At 39.1% G+C, this 23,490-nt stretch overlaps 1 protein-coding gene across 1 annotated transcript in view; it reads left to right on the plus strand.

Moving 5' to 3' along the window:
• Positions 1 to 14,684: 14,684 nt before the first annotated feature.
• USPL1 (ubiquitin specific peptidase like 1) overlaps positions 14,685 to 23,490 on the plus strand; it is a gene marked incomplete at its 5' end in the record, with an annotated part of 38,890 nt that continues 30,084 nt past the window's right edge. Inside the window, 2 exons of the mRNA XM_012642121.1 lie at positions 14,685 to 14,768; positions 18,779 to 18,907. Of these exons, the coding sequence (XP_012497575.1) occupies positions 14,685 to 14,768; positions 18,779 to 18,907 (213 nt within the window). The remainder of the gene's footprint in view (positions 14,769 to 18,778; positions 18,908 to 23,490) is intronic.

Raw genomic sequence — 23,490 nt, forward strand, 5'->3', positions numbered from 1 at the left:
TGATAAAGTTAAGATGAGGTTATAGGGTGACCTAATCCAATATGACTGGTGCCCTTATAAAAATGGGAAATTTGGACCCAGACCTACACAGGCAGAACACCATGTGAACATGATGGCAGAGATCCAGGTGATGCATCTACTAGCCGAGGAACACCGAAGATTGCCAGTAAACCACCAGAGTTAGGAAAAGACAACACATTCTTTCTCACGGAACCATCCATGGTTATGTTACTTTGGACTTCTAACATCCAGAACTGTGAGACGATAAATTTTTATTGTTCAAGTTTCTCAGTTTGTGGTACTTTGTTACAGCAGCCCTAGCAAACCAATACAGAACAGATGATCTCTTAATATTATGTAAGGTCTAAAATTAGATAATTCTATGAAACACTACAAACGTTCATGAAGATTGCTCATATTCAGCTGTTTACAGTATACCACTAGTCTTTCCACTAAAAACACAAATAGATCCTCTATAATATATGCAAGGAATGGCAAACTTTTTCTGCAAAGGGGGTCACATAGTAAACATTTTAGGCTTTGTGGGCCATATAAGGTCTCTGTTACATATTTTTTTTGCTACAACTGCTTACATGTAACAATCATTCTTAGCCCAGGATGTACACAAACAGGCCTCAGTCCACAGTTGACCCGCAGCCTGACCCCTGGTGTGTAGGGTTAACAAGCCCCCTTTCCCTTGGGCTCCTTTTCTTCAGCATTCCAAGCCCAAGGAAACTATTTCTGATCCCTTTCTCTACTAGGTAGAAAATATCTGACACCAGCTTAGGCATGTTTCTGGTATCCTTAGAGCAGCTGTCCCTTCCTCTGAATTATTGTCTAATTAGTTCAGAAGAGCAACTGTTTCCATTTTTCCTTCAGTTACTCTCCATGAAGAAGGGGGCATGCACCCGCAAATCACTTACGGCTGTCCATGACATACTCTCAGAAGCACCAGTACCCTTGTGCTGTTTCCAGGCTGTTCTAATAGACACATACCCGAGGATATATTGCTTTCACATCTCACAAAATGACGTACACCTAGAGATTTAGATAATTAAGGTACTTTTCCTAGATATGGTAGAACTGATAATGGTGGGGCTGAGCATGGAAACAGATGGTAGGGCAATGATTGGAGATTCAAAGCTATAAAGTGATGTCACAAGGCCATCACTGTTGCTGTTTTCTTTTTCTAGATTGGGCCACTGCTGTTTTTCCACTAAAGGAGATGTTTTATGTAAAGTGAATAACACAGTACCTGGCATAAAACAGGTACTCAATAAATGTTAAGGCCTCTTCTCCTTCAACTGGCCTACTCTTGCTTTTCACAAAGTAGAGACAGAAAAACAGCATGGGAGAGTTCCCCGTTGCTTAGGAAAAACAACTCAATCTTGTTAAAAAGAATATACCTGAAAATACTGGGAGTGACAGTAAAAAAGCCAGCCATAGGTAGGTATGCGTGTATGCTGGAATGAGATAGGGTGGTATAGGGTAGGGTGAGGAAGAGGGAAGAATGGAAGGAAAGGGTTTATGGCTTTGGTGGCAAAATAAAGGATAAGGAGACTCTTCTAACATGGTTCATTTTAAGTGCCACATCATGTAATTTGATTATTTCATGAAAAAAGTCTTCTATAATCCATTCCTTTCTTTTTCTTAAATTTCTTTTTTGAGACAGAGTCTTGCTCTGTTGCCCAGGCTAGAGTGCCGTGGCATCAGCTTAGCTCACAGCAACCTCAAACTCCTGGGCTCAAGCAACCCTCCTGCCTCAGCCTCCTGAGTATCTGGGACTACAGGCACTCGCCACCATGTCCGGCTAATTTTTTGTTTCTATTTTTAGTTGCCCGGCTAATTTTTCCTATTTTTAGTAGAGATGGGGTCTCACTCTTGCTCAGGATGGCCTTGAACTCCTGATCTAAAGCAATCCTCCTGCCTCAGCCTCCCAAAGTGCTAGGATTACAGGTGTGAGCCACCCCGCTTGGCTTATAATCCATTCCTGATTTGTTTTCCTACAACAAAAATTTTTGGTTTTTAAAAAATAACAAATATTAAATACCATGTGCAAGACTGGGAAATGGGCCCTATATTAGTTTTCTCAGGCTGCCATAACAAAATACCACATACTGGGTTACTGCAACAACAGAAATTTATTTTCTCACAGTTCTGGAAGCTAGGAGTCCCAGATCAAGGTGTTGGCTGGTTTGGTTTCTCCTGGGGCCTCTCTCCTTGACTTGCGGATGGCCATTTCCTGAAATGTCCTCACAGGGACATCACTCTGTCCGCCTGTTTCTGGTGTCTCCCCACGTGTCCAAATTTCTTTTCGTAAGGATCCTAGAGACTTCATTTTAACTTAATCACCTCTTTAAGGCCCTATGTCCAAATATTGTCACATTCTGAGATTCTGGAGGGGGGGGATGGTGGCATAATTCAGGCAATAACAAGCCCAAACTTTGTCAGCTCTACGGCACAGTAACTGCATCTGTGCTAATCTAAATGTCACATAGCCAAATGAAATAATATAGAATAATGATCTGAATTTATTAAGACATCTTTTTTTTTTTTCTGCAGAAACCCAAATCTATAAATTGTATACCAGGTGGGATGAGATACCTGATACCTTGCCAGGGCTGGCCTATGGTGGTAGATAGACCACAAAGAGCACCACTGAAGGATCCCTTTCCTAATCATAGTTTCCTTACTGGCTTGGCACAAAACCTAAAATTCTTCCATTCCATTCCTTCACTGGCATTTTATTTCCTCTGAAAACGTAAATAACCTCTGGAAGAGTAACCTATTAAGTGATGATCAGCCGCTAACACCTTAGGGTAGAACGGCTCAGGCTGCAGTCTTAAAATTCCACCAGAATGGACTTTTCTTTATTACTTCTCTGCTACTAGAAGTTTAATCACTGTCTCTTTTAATAATAATTCTAGTCTAGGTCATTCAAGTATTGTTTAAAATAATGAGAAAATAGCGTTTATAAAAACATTTCTTCATCTAGTAAAGAAACCTGAGAAGGGTAAGAAGAAGGTGGTAAAATTAACATTTTTGAGTAACTGCTAGGTATCAAGCGTTCTGCTGGGTACTTCAGAACTCATCTCATTCAATCCTAAACTCTATTCCGTACAGTGGTACAGGTTGAGTATCCCTAATCTGAAAATCTGAAATCTGAAATGCTTCCAAAATCTGAAACTCTCTGAGCACCAACAAGAGGCTCAAAGGAAATGCTCACTGGTACATTTTGGATTTCAGACTAGGGATGTCCAATTGGTAGATATCATGCAAATATTTCAAAATCTGAATCCGAAACACTTCTGGTCCCAAAAATTTGGGGTAAGGGATATTCATCCCGTATTAATCCCATTTTACAGACGAGGATATAGGCTCAGATAAATTAACATCTCAGAGCTTGTTGATAGGAAAGGAGAAACTGAAACCGTATCTGGTTCTGTGGCTTACCTGTTATGGGACTGCGGACAAATTACAAGTGCTGAGTTTTTGTATCCTTGTTTTAAAAGGGAGGATGATAAAGTATCTACTTTTTATAGCATTGTTGTGAGGTTTAAATGAGTTAATCTGCATATATAATAGTGTGGTAGAATGCAGCAGAATTGATGATGTGTAACTTTTAACTTTTTTTTTTTTTAAGATGGACAACACTATGTTGTCCCAGCTGACTTTGAACTCCTGGCCTTAAGAAATCCACTTGCCTCAGCCTCTCAAGTAGCTGGGACTATAGGCATGTACCGTCATTAGCTGATGACATGTGACTTCTGAGACTAGGCCTTGAGAAGCCCTGTAGCTTTCGATTTTGCCCTCTTGGAACACTCCTGCTGCCACAACTGTTGGAGCAGGTTGCTACTTGCACCTAGGGACGCTGCTAAACGTCCTGCAGTGCACAATGCAGGTCAGCCCCTGCCCCCAACACTACTGGCCCCAAATGTCAATAGTGCTGAGGTTGAGAAACTGCTATAATCTGTGATGGAATGTAGCTTGGATTAAAATAGTGGTAAGAGTTGGAGAAGTGCTTAGCTTCTGGATATATTTTAAAAGTAGGGCTGACCATAGTTGCTGAAGGATTAAACATAAGGTATGAGGGGGAAAAAGGAATCAAAACTGACATCAGAGTTTCCTGCCTGAGCAATCAGAACAATGAAATTCCTCATAGTGAGATGAGGAAGAATGTGGGAGTAGCAGGTAACTAGCAGGTGTTTTGTTGGGGTGCACAGAAGAGACTGGAATGAGTGTTCAGTTTGGAACACATAAATTTGAAATGCCTAGTTGGCATCAAGTAAATATATCAGATAGGCAGATGGATATATGTGTCTGAAGTTCAGAGGAGAGGCTGGGGCTGGAGATACTAACTTTGGAGTCTTAGCATCCATACAGTATTTAAAGCTATAGGACAGGACAAGATGATTTAGGGAGCAAATGCAAATTGAGAAGAGAACTGAGCCCTGAGGCACTCCAATGTTTAAAGAAGAGGAGGAATCAGCAAAAGTTACTAAAAAGGAGAAGCCAAGAAGTAGGAGAACTGGGAGTATGAGAGAATGATCAACTGTGTCAAATGCTGCTGAAAGGTCAAGGAAAATGAGCACTAGGAAATGACCCCCAGGTCTGGCAACATGGAGCTAATGCTGATGTAGAAATGACAGTTTCCACATGGTGGGGAGGTAGGAATGAAAGCCTGACTGGTCTGAATTCAAGAGAGAGAACAGTAGGGGAAGGTAGAGACAGTAGCTATAAACTATGATATACTCTCTTGAGGCCATTTCCTGTAAAGCTGAGTAAAGAAACAGGGTTCTGGAAGAGGGATTTTTTTTTTCTCCCAAGTTCTTAACTGTACATATTCAAACATATAGAAAAGTTGAAAGAATAGTATGGCAATCACTCTTATATTTACCTCATAGATTCAACATTTACCACAGTATCATTTTTACCTATATGTACTATGTATGTATCTTATAATTCTTTCCCTCTAAATACACTTCGGATACACCTCCTAAAATAAGCCCATTCTACATAACCATAGTAACCATTAACACATCTAGAAACATTAAAAATATATTCCCAAATATATTCTATAGCTGGGCATATTCAAATTTCCCCAATACGTGTTTTACAAGCCAGGATCAAATCAAAGTCCGTGCACTTCATGTTTCTTTCGTCTCTACTACATGATAATGACTTCTTGAAAAGACCTGTCTTAGAGAATGCATTTGACTGACTCTTTGTCACTTCCATTTCACTTGTTCTTCTATTCTATTAATAGAAGGGGAGTTTTTCAGGATAGTGAATATATTTATGACTTCTAGCACAACAGTCTAAAATTAACATTTCCTAACCTTCCTATATTTCTCTGCCCTTTCATTCAGAAAATCCTCAATTTATTCTAAGTATTTTTTTCCATTTAATCACCACCTTTCAGCTCTGAAGACTCAACTAAGCAACTGCCAGGGTTTATGTACTCCATATTCAGAAAATATGTACTAGCACCTCTCATTTACCATAAGAATTCATAGGAGATTCCATCTTAAAGCTAATCAGTACCCAAACCAAACATCATTTTATTGATTAATCACGACAGATTACATTTGGAAAGTAAAACGAATTTCCTAAAATTTCTTTCCTGATTAGCAAAATAGTGCCTCCAAACACTTGAGGGTGAAAGCTGCTGTCAAACATATCTACACGACTGGAAATTATGACATCCAAATGAGTTCACTGGGTCTGGTGCTGGTATGCCCTACACTTCCTTCTATCTATGTAGTAAACAGCTTACATCCAGATGAGAAAACAGATTATAGCAACATTTGGGCTTCTATAACTGGTCATTCATATCTGTAAGTTCTTCAAGCAACTTAAAATGCAAACTGACCCAACAATACTTATGGTTAGAATTCCAAAGAACATTTAGGCATTTCCAGTTTATCTTAAAACATCTTCTGCCATAATCTTCAAATTACTATCTTTTCCACTGTGTTAAGACACTATAAAAACAGAAGGACAAATGAATTGTATACTCCTTAATTCAATGAACATTTCAAGTTCCCTCTAACTTACACTGCAATTTTTTTTTGCTATTTTTACATAACCTAAAATTACTTAGCATATTATAGGAAATTCAATTATATTCTTAACCATTTCATTATACTTGGACTTCTTTAATGCTCTGCCATTAGAATTTTATTTTTATTTTTAGACAAAGCCTATCTCTGAAATCTGGCATTAGAATTTTAATCAAACCATAGCCACATACAGTGCTCCTTTGGGCCTATGGACTATCTCAGTGAGGTAAATGGCCTTCACTAGCCAACCAGTCCACCTCATTCTGATTACCACTGCAAAAAGAAAACAAAAAACAGAACCCTCACTTGAATAAATCAAGAAGATGGGAATCAGACTTTATGAAGCAACCACCAGGAGACCAGAAGCAAATTATTAATTCATACTAAAATCAAAATAGTAGCTATTATCACCTTATAATAAATCTGTCTATAGATCTCCTGAACTTTCACATACTATCTGGAAGAACATGCAAACTGAGAATAGTCCTTGATCATACTATGTAAATTACCGATTTAGAAAGAAAACTAGACAAGAAGGTCAGTCTGATAGTAGAAAATCATCCTCTGGATACACTGTTTCAACCTATTCTCCAGCTAGGAAATTTTATGATAATACACACAAAAATATAATTGCTTCACAAAACTATCATTAAATCATTTTATTGGGATATTAGACATTACTGAATTACTTAATCTGCAAGGTATAAAATGAAATTCATAAGTTATATAATTGTAGTATCCAGCCTCCAATGAATCCTACCTCCTGGTATTTATATCTTTGTGTAAATACCTCCCACGTTGTATCAGGGTAGGTCTGAGCAACCCATAGAATGCAGCATAGTGACGGTAGGTCATTTCTGAGGCTAGGCTGTAAAAGACATTGTGGTTTCTGCCTCTCTCTCAGATCACCTGCTGAGGACATGTTGTGAGGACACTCAAGCAGCCTTCAGATGACTGCAACCACATGGAGGCTGACTTGCAACCACCCAGCTAAACCACTGCCAGATTCCTGACCATCACGAACTGCATGAAATAACAATCGTTTGTTGTTGTAAGCTGTTTTGGGGTAGTTTGTTACATACCGAAAGACAGCTAATACGATAATATATACTGATTTAACTGGCTGAAGTTATAACTTTATAACTTCTAATTTAAGTATTAAAAGTCATAGCTTCCTGATACAAGGTATTTTAAATTAAAAAATACTGATTGAGTACTGTTGAGGGCATGAAAGCTCTTTCATATTCCACATGAAACTTCCTTAGCGTAATTTTCATGGCAGATCTCTACTCTCTCAATAACTCCTTCCTAGGGTAGGAGGGGGTAACTGATCTGATAAGTTTGGGAGAAGAAATTCTGAGACTCTGTCACTTTCTCTCTCCTTTCCATTTGGGATTTGGCTGACTAAAGACAGACATTGTTTTGGCCTGTTCTGTCACACAGTAAATGTAGTGGGACAGCTCTATTCTTGTAGACAGAGAAACTTGAGGTTTAAATCTGTCTAATCTGGAGTGCGATACTGGGAAGCTCATTGTTGCTGCAAACCTCAGCCACATTTTCCAAACAACTTTTTCGGTAATTAAACTTACATTTCAATTTTCACTTATTTGATTTAACTGGATCCAAACATAGGCAGATACAAAAAGTTGGAGGGGGGAGCATTACTTATCAACTTCTAAACTAAGTATTTTGTGCCCTTGTGGAGTTTACAGTATATTTGGGGTGTAAACTAAAACACCTGAAGGGTTTCAAATATAAACTACAAAAAGCACATGATTAATAAATAGGTGAGAAATTGTGATTGCTGGTGAACATTAGAAAATCTGAGGGATAAAAAATATACGTTCCCAGGCCCCATGCCAAACTCATGAAATCATGAATGAGACCCAAGCAAGTACGGTTTCAACACGTTCCCAATATACAGTTGGCCCTTGAACAACACAGGTCTGAACTGCATTGGTCCACCTATACGTGGAGTTTTAAAATAAAAGTTACACCAATTATGCCTGCCTCTCCTGCCTCCCTTTCCACCTCCTTCAGCTCTTTTGTCTCTGCTAGCCCTGGTACAGCAAGATCAACCCTTCCTCTTCCTCCTCATTCTCCTACTCCTCCTCCTCCTCCTCAGCCTACTCAACATGAAGATGACAAGGAAGACCTTTATGTTCATCCACTTCCACTTAATGAACAATAAACATATTTTCTCTTCCTTATGATTGTAATAAAATTTTCTCTTCTCTAGCTTACTTTATTGTAGAATACATGTAACACACAAAATACATGTTAATCAACTGTTTATGTTATCAGAAAGCCTTCCAGTCAGCAGTGGACTATTAGTATTATAGTTTTTTTGGGAGTCTAAAGTTACACATGGATTTTGAGAGCATGGAGGCTTGGTACCCCTAATCTCTGCATTGTTCAAAAGTCAACTATAATGCTGACTCATACCCATTTAAGAACTCGTAATATGTATGTGAGTGCAACAACTTGGCAAAAGAGAAGATTTCTAGGAGCTAGCAAGGATAAGTTATAGCAAACAGAATTTAAAGCAAACTTTAAAGCTGCGATCCCCAACCCCCAGGGCCATGGACTGGTACTGGTCCCTGGACTGTTAGGAACCAGGCCACACAGCAAGAGGTGAGCAGGGGAAGCTTCATCTGTATTTACAGCCGCTCCCCATCGTTCTCATCACTGCATAAGCTCTGCGTCCTGTCAGATCTGCAGCACCGTTAGATTCTCGTAAGAGCTCAAACCCTACAGCAAACCGTTCATGTGAGGAATCTAGGGTGCGCGCTCCTCATGAGAATCTAATGCCTGATGATCTGAGGTGCAGCTGAGATGGTGATGCTAGCACTGAGGAGCGGCTGCAAATACAGATTTTCAATAGCAGAGAGGTTTGACTGCACAATAAATGTAATGCGCTTGAATCATCCCCAAACCACCACTAACCTCTGTCCATAAAAAACCTGTCTCCCATGGACAGTTTTGGTGCCTGGTGCCAAAAAGTTTGGGGATGGTTGCTTTATAAAAGTCTTTTACCATAAACCAGTAAACATAAAATGACTGAGTTAATAGTTTTCTCAATAAGAAGATAAGCATGTCAATTATGTATGCATCTGAACTAACAAATATGATAACATGGGGGAAATATGCTGTTGAAAAAATCCCATTTTAAGAGTAGGTTTAGTCACCCATGTAAATCGAAATTGGGAGCCACCAAGATCATCACTCATCAACAAATATGCACTATGTACCAGGCACTGTACATGTGATGGTGAACAAAACAGAGGTAGTCCTTGACCTCAGACAGCTCACAACCTAGTAGAGAGACAAATATATATGTAAATAATATAAACATATATATGCTATGAGGAAAACAAACAGCGGGTGGTAATAAAGAATTAGAGTGGGAGTAGACAATAGAGGGCTCCTCAGAGAGGGCGAACAGCTTAATGCAAGACATTTAAGCTAAGACTCCAAGGATGAGAAGAGCCAGTCGTGTAGAGAAGGGGAATAGCATTGCCAGCAGGGACATAAGACCCTAACGAGTGGTCATGTGCTGTAATGCCAGCTTCAGGGCAATATAGTTACTATAGCACATCCTCCAACTCTTGATTTTTCAATTCTTTTGCTATTGTTTCTATCAGCACTTCTCCTCTTCTGGTGATAAGTAGTTTAAATGTCTTGGCTAAATTAAATGATGGCATGAGCTCTGGGGAATGTAAGGCTACCCATTTCCAAATAATCCTATATTCCTTTTAGTCCTTATGACTAATAAGTTCATCTTGAAGTGACAACTACGTCCCAATTAGGGAAGAGTGTTTCTCTATACGTGCTTAATTTTTTGATTTGGAGGCCTCCTGATTGCTAATCAGCATGTTATATGATTACTTTAACAAGTACTTATAGAACGTTATTTTGTCATTGGAAACATGCACTACTGCTTTCTGAGCTCCAGGTTGCTGTAGTGTCTACGCAGAGTAAATGTACCTAAAGCAGTCCCTAACCAGTAGACATTCTCAGATCTACAGCTGCAGCTACACATTCTGAGAGTGGGTGACATACTGGAAAAAGCCCCGGATCAGATATTAGAGGATGTAGGCTTTAGTCCCAGGCCTGCCACTTTGTTATGCAAATTTGCGTAAATTGTTTACTTTTTTTTTCCTTATTGATAAAGAGGGAATACCTAGAAGTTGCATCATACACAAATTTAACTATATTATGCTTGGCAAAAAACTTAAAAGAAAAATATCAGTTTAAATAGTACTCATTGAGCATATGTCTTGGAATTAGCATAATCTAGAAATCACAAACCTGTTGTTACATCAATCAGACTCAATTCTCATATCCCTCTCACTGTGAATCTTGCTCTGCTGTATGATTTTAATGCTTAAAGATTTATTTGTTTGTTTAGGACAAAGTCCCTACACATAACCTACCTGCTTCATCTATACGCGTACACACACACACACTGTACATATATACATATATTTATTTCAGGGCTCAAATGAAGAAATAATCATTCCAGTGATGTGATTTATCTCATATTCTTAGAATCAAATAGGGCTATGACACCACTCACTATATCATACTGGCATAGAGAACACATGTCAAAATAGATGAAACCCAGCTGTGCTACTGGCTAAGGTATAGATACATTCACATACATGGAAAATGATGAATAAGTTATTCATTACATAATCTTTTTAATAAATATCTGAAAAAAACCCCTAAATGTCCAAAGGGAGAGAGTTGATCAAATAATGACATGTAATACAATTGAATATTATGGAGCCATAAAAAAGAACGAGGAAACACTTTATATAATAATTTAGAACTTCTAAGTGAACAAATAAGGCATATGAGTAGTATTCATAGTATGTACCATTTATGTTACAAAAATAAAACAATAAAATATATATAGTACTTATTTGCTTGCATATGCATAAAATTGTTTCTGGAAAAATACACAAGAAACTGTTAGCACTGAGGGAACCGGGTGGCTGAGGAACAGGTACGGAAGGAAGACTTTTTGCTGTGTATCCTTTTGTACCTTTTGAATTTTCAACCATGTGAATGTATTAGCTACAAACAAAATGACAAATTTAGATCAGCAAGATAGAAGTCTTAGATGAAATGGGATCATGTCCTTAGTGAGAAACATTTTAAAACAGCAGGCAATAGTTCTAAAAGTAAATATCTGCAAGTAGAGTGTTGAAACTGTAAGAAACCTTCATTAAGAGATCCACCTATTTCAAACTTCTCATTTTATAGATCTGTGAAGCAAGGCCTTGAAAATTAAGTGACTTGTGTAAGGTCACGTAGCAGAAGAGATGGGATTAGATATCAAATATTCCAGTATCTACTCTAGGACTTTGTTTTTTTTTTTTTGAGACAAGGTCTTGCTCTGCCACCAGAGCTCAAGTGCAGTGGTGTGATCATAGTTCACTGCATCTCCGAATTCCAGCACTCAGGTGACCTCCTGCTTCAGCCACTCGAGTAGCTGGGACTATAGGGCTCAAGCCACTGTACCTGATTTTTTAAAAATTTTTTTGTAGATTTGAGGTCTCGCTGTGTTGCCTACACTGGTCTTGAACTCCTGACCTCAAGGGAACCTTCTGCCTCGGCCTCCCAAAGTGCTGGGACTACAGGTGTGATCCACTGCACCCAGCCTCTAGGACTCTTCATCATACCATCTTCTCATTTTGTGTGGGCAAAGCAAAACAGAGCCAAGTACGTTTGGGCTACATTATGAGTTGTTATGTTCTACCTAAATTTTAGAGTCTAAAGTAAAAACCAACTTTAAGCCCTAGGACTATTAATTTCTTGTTTGGATTAACACTACATGGCTACACTTAAAAATAAGCTGCGCATATTTCTGTCATTGCACTTATACAGCAGGATAGATCTATTTTTTTCTCTCCTAACAACTGAATTTACTGAGGGGAAGAACTAAAATGTCTTAAGTTATTTTAATTTTTTAAATATACAAATGCCTAGCGTAAGTATGCTGCCAAAAATATTAATACAGGTTTACAATTCCTTAACTAACACTCAACGGTTGGATATGTTTTAGAAATAAGAATTTCTTAGAATTTAAAAATGTTACAAGGTACACAAACCATTATATAATACCCCACATAACAGTGGCCAAGGGCAGCACCCCATAATCACACATTTTAATATAGTACCAGCGAAACATATGGGATAAAGACTATATATAGCTTCTCCTTAGTTCAGGTCGTATTTCGTTGCCAAGCTTAAGGAGTTTTTGGTTTCAGAGCTTTCTGAATGTTGGATTTAGGTAATAGTTACAGACTGTACTCACGTGGGTGCTGCTGCTAGAAAGTATGGTTAGTCACTTAAACTCTCATCTTTTTGATAAGATCAGAACAAGAAATTCTAGCAGGCAGCTTTTATATCCCAGGTTTGGATCCATCATGAGTAGAGAAAATGAGAAAAAAATGAAAATCCTAATTGTACAGCATTGAACTCCTATTGTACCTGTTCATCAGTTATTGATTTAATCTAAAAAGACGCTTCCTTTGATTAAATCATGTGTTTATGATTGGAGATAAGTAAATAAAATTCCATCCCATACTGCTGCCAAAGGGATGGAGGTAATGAGCTTTAATCTCACTGGCAGGTATCTACTGCACTCTCTTTGGGACCAGTGTACATAGAAAGAGGCATTCCAAATATATTAGTAAGGAATAAGCAGCAATTTTTTCAACTTGGGACCATTACTCTATAATATAAAGGAGACGGGAGTTTTCTAATCAAACTTTCCTGATCTCCTGTATGAGAATTCTTCCCTTTATCTTTTAAGACTTTTCCTACCTACAAGGAGTCAAAACACAACAAACTGTAAAATCTTTTCCTTTTTCTCTATAATCCAAACCCCATCTCCATTTTATTTCTGTCACTAATAACATACTTTTCTTTACTGGCTAAAAATCAAATTTATACTAAAAGACTATAAATCAACTTCGCAACGACGATTTTTTTTTTGATATAATTCAGTCTGGTGATGTTCTGCAATCTTAAAATTTTAGCTAAATTTTTTTTAACTGAATCCATTGTTTTGTTCAATTTATGAGTTAACATTCATGAAGTGTTTATTACAAATAGCGTATTCCATTCTAAAAATGGAAATAGCAATAATGAGCAAGAAAAAACTCTTGCGTTTTCACTATTTCAGGAGGAAATAATACTTTCTCAAATTTTCGTAACAATTCATAAAAAAAAAGAACACTTAACTAACTAGATCTTAAACACATATACCAGTACATTAATAATCTAGTAAAACAAAAAAACGTAAACAAAAACCAGCCGATTTTTCTACGGAGGAAAAACAACACTCCAGGATTTCTTAGCCATCTGCATTCTTAAGTACTCAAAACTAAAATCCATTTTACTGAAGAATTTCGTCCTACACGAGACTTGATTCCTCCATACTACCTCATCAAAATTATCAGCATTACTTAAGAATACAATCATTTAGTTTGAGACCATCAAAAAACTCCACAGTACAAAATGCCAATCGTGGTTACTCTATGAATAAATGGTTAGGAACTACAAATTGGTATCCTAGGATGCAGAACCAACCGACCGAAAGGAATATGTTGCCCCAAGATTCAGAATGCAGCAGCAGAAATAGCATTCGCGGTCACGATGTCCCTTAAACCACATGACCTTCCTACGAAAGCAGAGTCTTAAACTTATAAACTAAATGAGAACTCCCCCTTTCTCTGAAGTTAAAACAAGGCAGGACAGCTGAAATCAGCGCAGCAGGGAGAGATCCGCTGCTGACTCCTCAGAACGGACCATGGACAGCAAAGTCCCTGTGCTTTCGCTACTCCCCTTACCGTTAGAAGATCTGGGAGGGAGGAAAGGAGGAGACACCCCAGAATCCTGGTAGAAAAGCCCCTGGCCCCGAAGGTGGGGTTTAGGGAGACAGGGAGGGGCAGCTCCGTGTGTGGTGACCCTTTGTGAACACGCACTCTGTGGCAGCATCGGCTCTACCGAGGGTTTGGAAATGCGGACTATGGGTGCCTGGCGCGGCCCAACCGTGGAGGCCACGCTGTCGGAGAGCCTCCATGGCACCCCCGCGGCGTCGGGAGCCCTTCCTTCTCCCACCCCCCCGGGTCACTCCGGACCGGTCGGCTCCCGACCACGACTTGCGCGGGCCAAAGTGCAACGAGATGCACGTCGATCTCTTTCCTCAGCGTAATCCCTCCGCAGCCGGCCGCGCACTAGTTTTAATCACGCCCCACCCCCTGGCCGTCGGCGTCACCTCCGCCACTCGCACGCTTTCCAGCAGCTTCCAGAAACGTCGCCTCCCCAAACCCAGCCACTCACACATGGCGGGCTCTGCAGCCACCGGCCCCGCCCCTACTCGTCGCCGCAGTTGAAACTGCGGCTGCGGCAGCACGGCGGACAGCCACGCCTCTGGGGAGCGCGGCCGGAAGTGCTCCGTCCTCGCCTTCCCCGCCACGCCTAAGTCCTTTCAGGCCCTGCGTACAGCAGGACGGGGGACTCTTTTGCCGCGGACTCAAGCCGGAAGTCGCTTTCCTAGCGGAGACGCAGGTGGGGGAGGAGTAGTCTGAGGGTAACGTGAGTTGAACGTTGCAACTAGGTGGTGTGGCGCTCAAGCTGGAAGAGGAGTTTGGAACGAGCCGGTACGAAGAAGGGGAGCGCTCGCGGCAGGTAAGGGAGGAGTGGGAGTAGTTTATTTTGGCCGTCGATATAGGGAAAAGGGACAGAGCTGGGGTGACCCGTTGGATAGTCGCCACGCTGAAAGGATGGGCCGGGCTGGGACAAGGCTCGAGTGGGAAGGGTTGATGATTAAGGTACAGAATTAGAGTAACAGATCTGTTTGGGCTCAGAGAGGTAAACGCTGAAGAGAAATCAGAGTTTGTTTTCGTCTCCTAAAGAGTGTGGAGATGGGCAGGATTAACGGACCCTGCGCCTCCTTGGGCTTCCAAGGTTGGGTTTTGAAACTCACCTCGCTTGGTCCTATCCATCTCTGATTCAGGACTGAGTTTGGTACCAGACAGGACTGGGCTGAAAATCGACCCTGTTCTTCGGCTTCGAGGCAGTTGTGGCCTCACCATTTACAGTTCACCTGCTGAGCCCACTTGGTCTCGGAGGGCAAGCTTAAATGGATATAAGGCCCGTCTTCGAACAGCATTTGCCTGGGTTTCCTCATTTTGCACAAAGGATTGTGAATTAACTTAATTGCATACCTTTCGAGATTCCCTTGGCCTACTTGAGACATTCATTGTTCTGTAAATGGGTCCATCATGGGCTAGTAATTCACATTAGGGTTTATGGAGCGTTAGTGGCTACAGAGGTATGAAAAGGGGATGTTAGAAGAAAGATGCTGGAAGTGAAGTGGTGTTTAGGAAGATGAAACTGGAAGGCTAGGTTGGTCTCACAGTGCCGTGAGCTTTATTTAGGTCATAGTACTATCTTTAGGTCATATTGGGCTGTTTGGACGGAGTTGCCTATCATCTGGTTGGAGTAAGGGGTTTTTAAGATCAGCAGTGACAGGTTCAGACTTGTTTTTTATAAAGCATTATTTTGACTGTGATATGGAGGGGGCAAGGAATGGGGATTTGAGACCTTTCCAAAGAATGGTCCATAGAATTTCGTGATTTTTATTGCGTGAAGAAGAGGGAAATGAAAGAGTAGAGAACGACTCAAATTTTCTAGACTTCTATGTTTGGAAGGATGGAGATGCCAAAATTTAGGTGAGATACAGAAAGTAGGAGCAGGTTGTTTTTGCAGGGCGGAACAGCAGTTACTTAGGGACAAATTAAGTTGTGAGCACCACTCCGGCATTTTGTGTTTAAGACAAAGTAAATTGGATTTAAAAGAAGACCTGGAAAGCCCACCTCTAGTATTTTATTTTATTTTATTTTATTTTATTTTATTTTATTTTGAGACAGAGTCTCGCTGTGTTGCCCGGGCTAGAGTGAATGCCGTGGCATCAGCCTAGCTCACAGCAACCTCACACTCCTGGGTTCAAGCGATCCTTCTGCCTCAGCCTCCTGAGTAGCTGGGACTACAGGCACGCGCCACCGTGCCCAGCTAGTTTTTTCTGTTTTTAGTTGTTTGGCTAATTTCTTTCTATTTTTAGTAGAGATGGGGTCTCGCTCTTGCTCAGGCTGGTGTCGAACTCCTGACCTTGAGCGATCCACCCGCCTCGGCCTCCCAGAGTGCTAGGATTACAGGCGTGAGCAACGCGCCCGGCCTAGTATTTTATTTAAATGAATTTTCATTTGAAGGGTTTTGTGTGTTCCGGATTTCAACTACCAATCTACCTGCTTTTCCCATTGAAATGCTGGTGGTGGAATCATGATAGCAGATTTGAAGGCTCCTCATGTTTTACCTTTGCAATAGAGAGAGACAGAAACTATCTGAGAAAATTTTCTAGATTCCCTCAGGCAGATGAAAATTTTCATCAAGAACAGTGTATTCAAGATACAAAATTTCTCTTTCGAGTTACTGCAGGAGGATACAAAGTATCCTGCATATTTTCTACAGAGTGAAGTAAAAAAATTAGCACCGAATAGTAGCTTTAATTTACTATGTGTGAGGTGCTAAGTTTTTTTACATGCATTATCACATTTATTTCTTAGAAGAAATCAATTTTACAAATAAATTTGTGGACCCAGATCTACAGGTGCAAAGCCCATGCTTTTAATCACTCTGGAACTGTAGAAGTTGGACTCCTCCTACATAGTTCCCTTTTGTGCGTATAAGTAGAACTAGCCAAAAGTAAATAAATTGTGGGGAGCCTAAAAAGCAAAAGTTGGTACCAGTAGTTCTCAGTGAGGTGATTTTACCTCCCCGGGAACATTTGGCAATGTCTGGAGACATTTTTGGCTGTCACATCATGTGTGTAAAGGTCAGTGATGCTGCTAAATATCCTGCAATGCATAGGACAGCCTTTTCGAAGAATTATTTGGTCCAAATGTCTAGTGCTGCAGTTGAGAAACCCTGCCTTTTGGTTATTTCTTCAAGAATAGGAAATTGAGAGTCACTGATACTTTTTTAAAAAGCATTTTTTTTTTTGAATTATTCCTTGGCTTGAAAGGTTTGTGAAGTTTACACAGCTGGAACAGAACAACATAACTAGCTTTTAAAGCGAATCCCGTGAGCCATTGATTCCCAGGAGATGTTTGATGTAGAATCATAGGATTCTTAAATTTTGGAAAGACTTATGCCTGGAATTATTTTATAACATCTCAGCTTAGTGATAATTCACGTCTGCCTAAAGGTCTCCTGTATCTGGTTCCCCTAAATTGTGAATCCATATTTATTTAAACTGCTCTTATTTTTTCCTTACACTGAGGTCCAGTCTCTCATAATTTTAACTCTACTAAATGTGGTTCTTGGGACTACATTCAAAGCAAGCTTTTCACATGTGTAATTTATACAATGACAGTGTTTATATCTTTGTTCTGATACAGATCATTTGCAAATAATATAAAATAGTAGTTTGTTAGCAGCTTTTAAAAAGTAGCATTTTTCCCAACTGGTGAAGTATTCTTGGTAGTTGAAAGCAATAGGAATGTATGGAATATATGGTTCATTGGTTCTTTTGTCCCTGTCAAATAATGGCACTGTGGATCTGGGGTTTTTTAAGTACTTTCTCAGTGTAATGCTGGCATATTTGTTTCACATTGTGCATAGACTCTAAAAGCTTAGGTTTTCAAACTCTGGTCAATATAGTTTTCTTTAAATGGTAACTATCTCTGCTACAAGTTTTGTTTAATTTGCTTGCAAATGAGTCTGCTGTCTAAACTGGTTCTGTTGTCAATATCTGCCCTCTGTCCACAAATTTGCTAGATTTGTGAATATTGGTATTGTTTACACTTCAAAATCACAATTTTAGAATGTTTCTTCTAGGACATAAAGCCCTCAAAATATACTTCATAGATACAAAATAGCACAGTTCTTTATTAGAGTAAATAGGATTTTTTATTTAATTGTCTATTGACTTTTTTTTTTTCAGGGTTCATTGAAAAATCCTTAGTGATATTGACATGTTTCAAGTGACATAAATTAGCCAATGACTCGGAATGATGGATTCCCCGAAGATTGGAAATGGTTTGCCAGTGATTGGACCAGGGACTGATATAGGGGTATCTTCACTCCACATGGTGGGGTATTTGGGAAAAGTTAGTGAACTTATTTTTTGCCTCGGTGCAAAGTTGTTGTTTTTTTTTTCCTCCTATTTTTGAGACTTAAATTCAGTTTTAATGTTACCAGTTAACTTCTAAAAAACTGTATCTTCCACGGAAATCTTATAGTAGTGGCGAAAGATTGCTTTAATGTGTTTACCTCTCTGTGTTTTATTGATATGTGAAAGTAGAAATAAAACATAGACCTTGTGGTTTACTGTTCTTTGAAAGTATGACACATACACATTCCCTGGCAGTTGATGTTACTTTTTTCTTGCAAATAAAATTGATGCTCTTCTCAACACTTAAAATTTAATATTTAAAACTATAACACATTCTTTTTGGAATAATAGCTGTATTTAAAGCCTTGTATGCATTTCTTTTATTTGCCATGTTTAAAATATCTTACCAGGATTCTTCTAGCTAAAAATTATAATTTTTTCTGGTTACCTTTCCATTTAACTTTTTATAATTTTGTATAGTCTAGTAATGTCTATATTTTAATTTGCTTTATTTCTCTTGTAGAATTATGATTCAGCTAAAGTTACAACAGATGGGTATTGTCCTGCTTGTAGAGAGAAGGGAAAGTTAAAAGCCTTAAAGACTTACCGAATTAGTTTTCAAGAATCTATCTTTCTGTGTGAGGATCTGCAGGTAAAGTATTACTCTTATATAGGTTTTAGCCTTTTGCTTTTTTATTGTTTAAATTTTTACTAATTTTGTAATTTTTAGACTGTAGATTTGTAATACATAGATAATCTGAGTTCTAAATCTGTCTGGTATAGAATTTTAAATAGTTTTTTGTTTTTCCACCTAGTTTCCTGAGTTGTTGCATAATGATGTTTATTTTTATGGCTGTTTGACTTGTGAGGTGAAAATATATGTCAAGATTGATTTTTTTTTTTTTTAAACCTGTAGAGTCCTGGTTAGCTATTAGCGTATCATAGTTACTCATCTCTTCGGTTTAATTTTGGGACTTACTATAACGTACGTACCCAGCAAAGTATTTTGGAAATTGTTCAGTCCAAAAACAATATATATGCTCTGAGCTAATATGTACTTAAAGTTTTAAAAGGCTCTAAATATCATTTAGAATTAATTATAGTAGTTTCTACCCACTGGTACAACTTTTATACAGGAGCTCATTAAATTCTGTAATACTCTACGTTTTGTCTTTGACAGTTGATGAGACTGTTTTATACACATTTAATTCTCAAAACTTTGCAAGATAAGTATTCCCATTTTATGAATAAGAAAATACATTTAGGGAGTTTAGGAACGCAAGATCTTTGTAGAGTGGCAGAGCTGTGATTGAAATGCAGTCTTCTAATTTCAGATACGTTTATTGCAGCTAAACTAGCAGTTCATAGAATCACCTGGAGTGCTTTTAATAAATTTCTGGGTCTCACCCCAGGTGCTGATTCAGTCGAGTTGGCACAGAATACTATAGTTTTGTAACTTTTCTGGATGAATTTGATGATCAGCCAAGTTTGGAAAATACTAGACTTAGACCACATGACCACCAAAGTAATAGATACTTTCACTGGGTATAATTTGAAGAGAAACAATCCCAGGCATGTCTGTAAATACAAACAAATTTCCGTATGCATTTATGCAATTTTTTTTATGAGTGTCACAGTGTTGGTACTGTTCCAGATACAAAGTTAGATACAATAATGAATAAAACAGAAATATCTTGCCTTTAAGGGGGTTATGTTCTAAAGTGGGACCGACAATAAGTAAAGTCTATGTGTTTGTGTCAGGTGATGAAAAGTGCTGTGGAGAAAAATAAAGCAGTGAAGACTGAATGCTGGGGAGGGAGGAGTTTGCAATTTGAAATAAGAGTGGTGAGGGGAGCATTTTATTGAGAACATGAAATTTGAGCAGAGGCCTGAAAGAGATGAAGAGAGGAATGAGCCTTCCAGGCAGGGGGAAAAGCAAGTTCCAGGAAGGCCCTGAGACGATGGAGGCTGTCCCTCATGTTTGTGCTGCTGCAATGAAACCAGGAGAGCACTAGAAAGAAGATGGGTCAAAAATAATGGGGGAGCTGGACGAAACAGGGTCTTATAGGCCATTGTAAGGTCTCTGGCTTTTTACTCTGAGTGGACCGAGGAGCCGTAGTAGGGATGTTAGCAGAGAAATGGCGTAACCTGACAGGTATTAGAGGAGTACTGTGGCTGCTGCATCGAAAATAAATGTAATGAACAAGACCTGAAGCAGGGAGATAGTTGTGGTATAATAGGAAAATACTTGGTCTTTGTCCCTGGTTCCTGTCATAGAGCTAAAACTCTTGGAATTTCCTGCCTGATAAGAGTGTCTTTTGTTATTCATAATGATCCTGTTTGTTAACACCAGAGTTTATACTGATGAGGTGACCTAGAGTGGAGCCCTAGGTAGCCTCAGATGGGGCCACTCCCCAGAAAGACTAAGTGATTAGAGAGTTAGAGTTAGAGTCTGAACTTGTGGCCCCACCCACCAGCCTCCAGGCAAGGGACCAGGCTAGAGTTCAAGCTCTATAAAAACAAGATTTGGATTTTTTGAGCTTTGAGATTACTGGGAGGGTGTTGTGCCCATGTGTTGTGCCCAGAGGACTTAAAAGCTCTGCACCTCCGCCCACCACCACTCTATACCTTGCCCTATCAATCTCTTCATCTGTATTCTTTGTAATATCCTTTAGAATAAACCAAGTAAGTGTTTGAGTTCTGTGCGCCATCCATACAAATTAATTGTATCCGAGGAGGGGGTGGTGGGAACCCCAGTTTGTAGCCAGTCAGGTCAGATGTACGGGTAGCCTGGACTTGGGATTGGCATCTGGAGTGGAGACATGTCTTGTGGGACTGAGCCCTTAACCTGTAAGATATGACAGTGTCTCCAGGTAGATGCATCAAAATTGAATTATAGGATACCTCATTGGTGTCCACTGGAGAATTGCTTGGTGTGGGAAAAACCCCCCACACGTCTGATCACAGGTGTGTGCTGTGAGGGTAGAATATGAGCCAGAGAAGACTATGAAGAGAGGGTTCTCATGCATAAATGCCTGATAAAACTATCACAAAAGACTCTGAGAACCCTAACCTTGCACAAAGGCCATTACAACCTTACACAAAAAGTACATATGCTAGGACATCTGCTCAGCAACTGCCTCTCCAACCTTGGACAGGTGTCACCCTTGTTATTGATCCTTGTAGCCAAGGATAATTATCTCAAAACAAGTAATCCTCTTCATTTTTCCTTTAAAACCCTTTGTCTTCCTTTACCTCCCTGAATATACACATAGTTTACCATGGTACACGTGTTCCCCTTGCAATGCTTTATTCCTGAATAAATATCATTTTCTTTTAGGGAGCTTCTGTTTCTTACTTCGGTTGACAAACAGAAAGGTAAAAAGATTTTTTCCCTTCAGACTAGTTGAACGCAATTACAGTATTCCAGAGGGGAGGGTAGTGGCAGAGGGGATGAGGCATGATTGGATTCTGTTTATACTTTGAAGGTAAAGACAACAGGATTTGCTGAAAGATTGGGATAAGGGTTTGGAGAGGGGAATCAAGGATGATTCCAAGATTTTTGACCTGAACACTTGGAGGAATGGAGTTGCCAGTTGATGAGTTGAGAAGACTTGGAAGAACAAGATTTGGGGGAAGACCAAGAGGTCAGGAACAGTTAAGCTTGAGACTTCTAACTAACATCTGTGGGTATGTGGAGTAAACAGATCTGTGCATCTGGCATTAGTCAGAGTTTGAGGTTGAGATATTTGGTCGTCATGAGCATGTAGATAACTAAGCCATAAATATGGATGAAGAAGTCCAAAGTCTGAGCCCTGGAACACTCCAGCATTATTAAGTTGGGGAGATGAAGTAGAACCACAGTAGAGTCTGAGAAGTGGACAGTGAGGTACGAGTAACCAGGAAGGAGCATGCATGGTCCTGGAAGTCAAGGAAGGAAGGGAAGAAGTCATTACTATTAAATGCTGCTGAGAGCTTAAGGAAGGTGAGGACTCAACTCACCCTTGACTAGAGTGTTCTGTGGGTCCTTGGAGACCTTGATGAGAATAGCTGGGGTGAAGTAATAGTGATAAAAGCCTGGTGGGAGTTAGAGGGGGGAGAATTGGTAAGTATTGATTGTGGGGGATTGTTTTTAAGTAGGGAAAAAGTAACAGCACATTTGTATTCTGGTTGTATCCAGCAGAGAGGGAAAATTAGGGGGAAGTGGCTAGAGGTACATCCCTGGAGCAGGGGATGGGCTCTGTTGCATAAGGGAAGGGATTAATTTTAGGAGTTTTGACAGCTCATCCCTAACAACAGACTATATACAGAGAGTTTACTAATTAACTAGCTCCAAATAAAGTTGCGGAATTGTGAACATTGGAAAGACAAATATTACTGATTCTAAATAAAAATTACTTTTTTTCCTCTTTTGAACAATATATAATATTTCAGAAGAGTTCTTTAACCAAGGACTGTGAGAGTAGAGAAGTCGTCCTCAGGAGATAGGTTTTGACTATTAAGATTAGGTATATTATATGCATTTTCAGCTTTTGAAGCATTCTTTTTAAGTGATAAGGAAAAATAATCAAGAATTTTAAGTATATAGTTTGCAAATGTTAAAAAAAGAACTGATAAAGTTATTATTGATCTAATTTTTTAAAATAAAATTTTATCAGCAATATGAGCTCAGTGTACTTCATTAACTGAATTGGTTTACACCAGCAGTTAGCAAACTCTTGTATGATGCACAAGCTAGGAATGATTTTTACAGTTTTTAAATGGTTGGAGAAAAAAATCAAAAGAAGACTGCTCTTTCATAACAGAAAAATTATACGAAATTTAGATTTTAATGTGCATAAATAAACACATTGGAACATAGCCATGCTTAATCATTTATGTATTGTCTATGGCTGCTTTTGCACTTCAACAACAGAATTGAGTAGTTGTGACAGAGACTGTATAGTTCACAAAATCTAAATATTTATTATCTGGCCTTTTATCAGTAACGTTTCCTAAAGCAAACTTGAATCAAATTAATTTCTAAAGAGTTCTGTTATAAAATTTGGAGTCCACTGTGCTATTAAATTGCATACAGCCATTTGGAAAAACCCTTTTAATCAGATATTTATATAAAATGTTTTTTGATTTGTATACACCAATATTCAAGACTCTGGTACAAAATTAGTACCAAATTGAAACTCACATGTTTTCAAACAGTAGAAGTTTTAAATTCTCCTTTTTTTTTTTTTTTTT

Source organism: Propithecus coquereli, unplaced genomic scaffold (genome assembly GCF_000956105.1).
Source record: "Propithecus coquereli isolate 6110/MARCELLA unplaced genomic scaffold, Pcoq_1.0 Scaffold175, whole genome shotgun sequence".
In the NCBI taxonomy this organism is placed as follows: domain Eukaryota; kingdom Metazoa; phylum Chordata; class Mammalia; order Primates; family Indriidae; genus Propithecus; species Propithecus coquereli.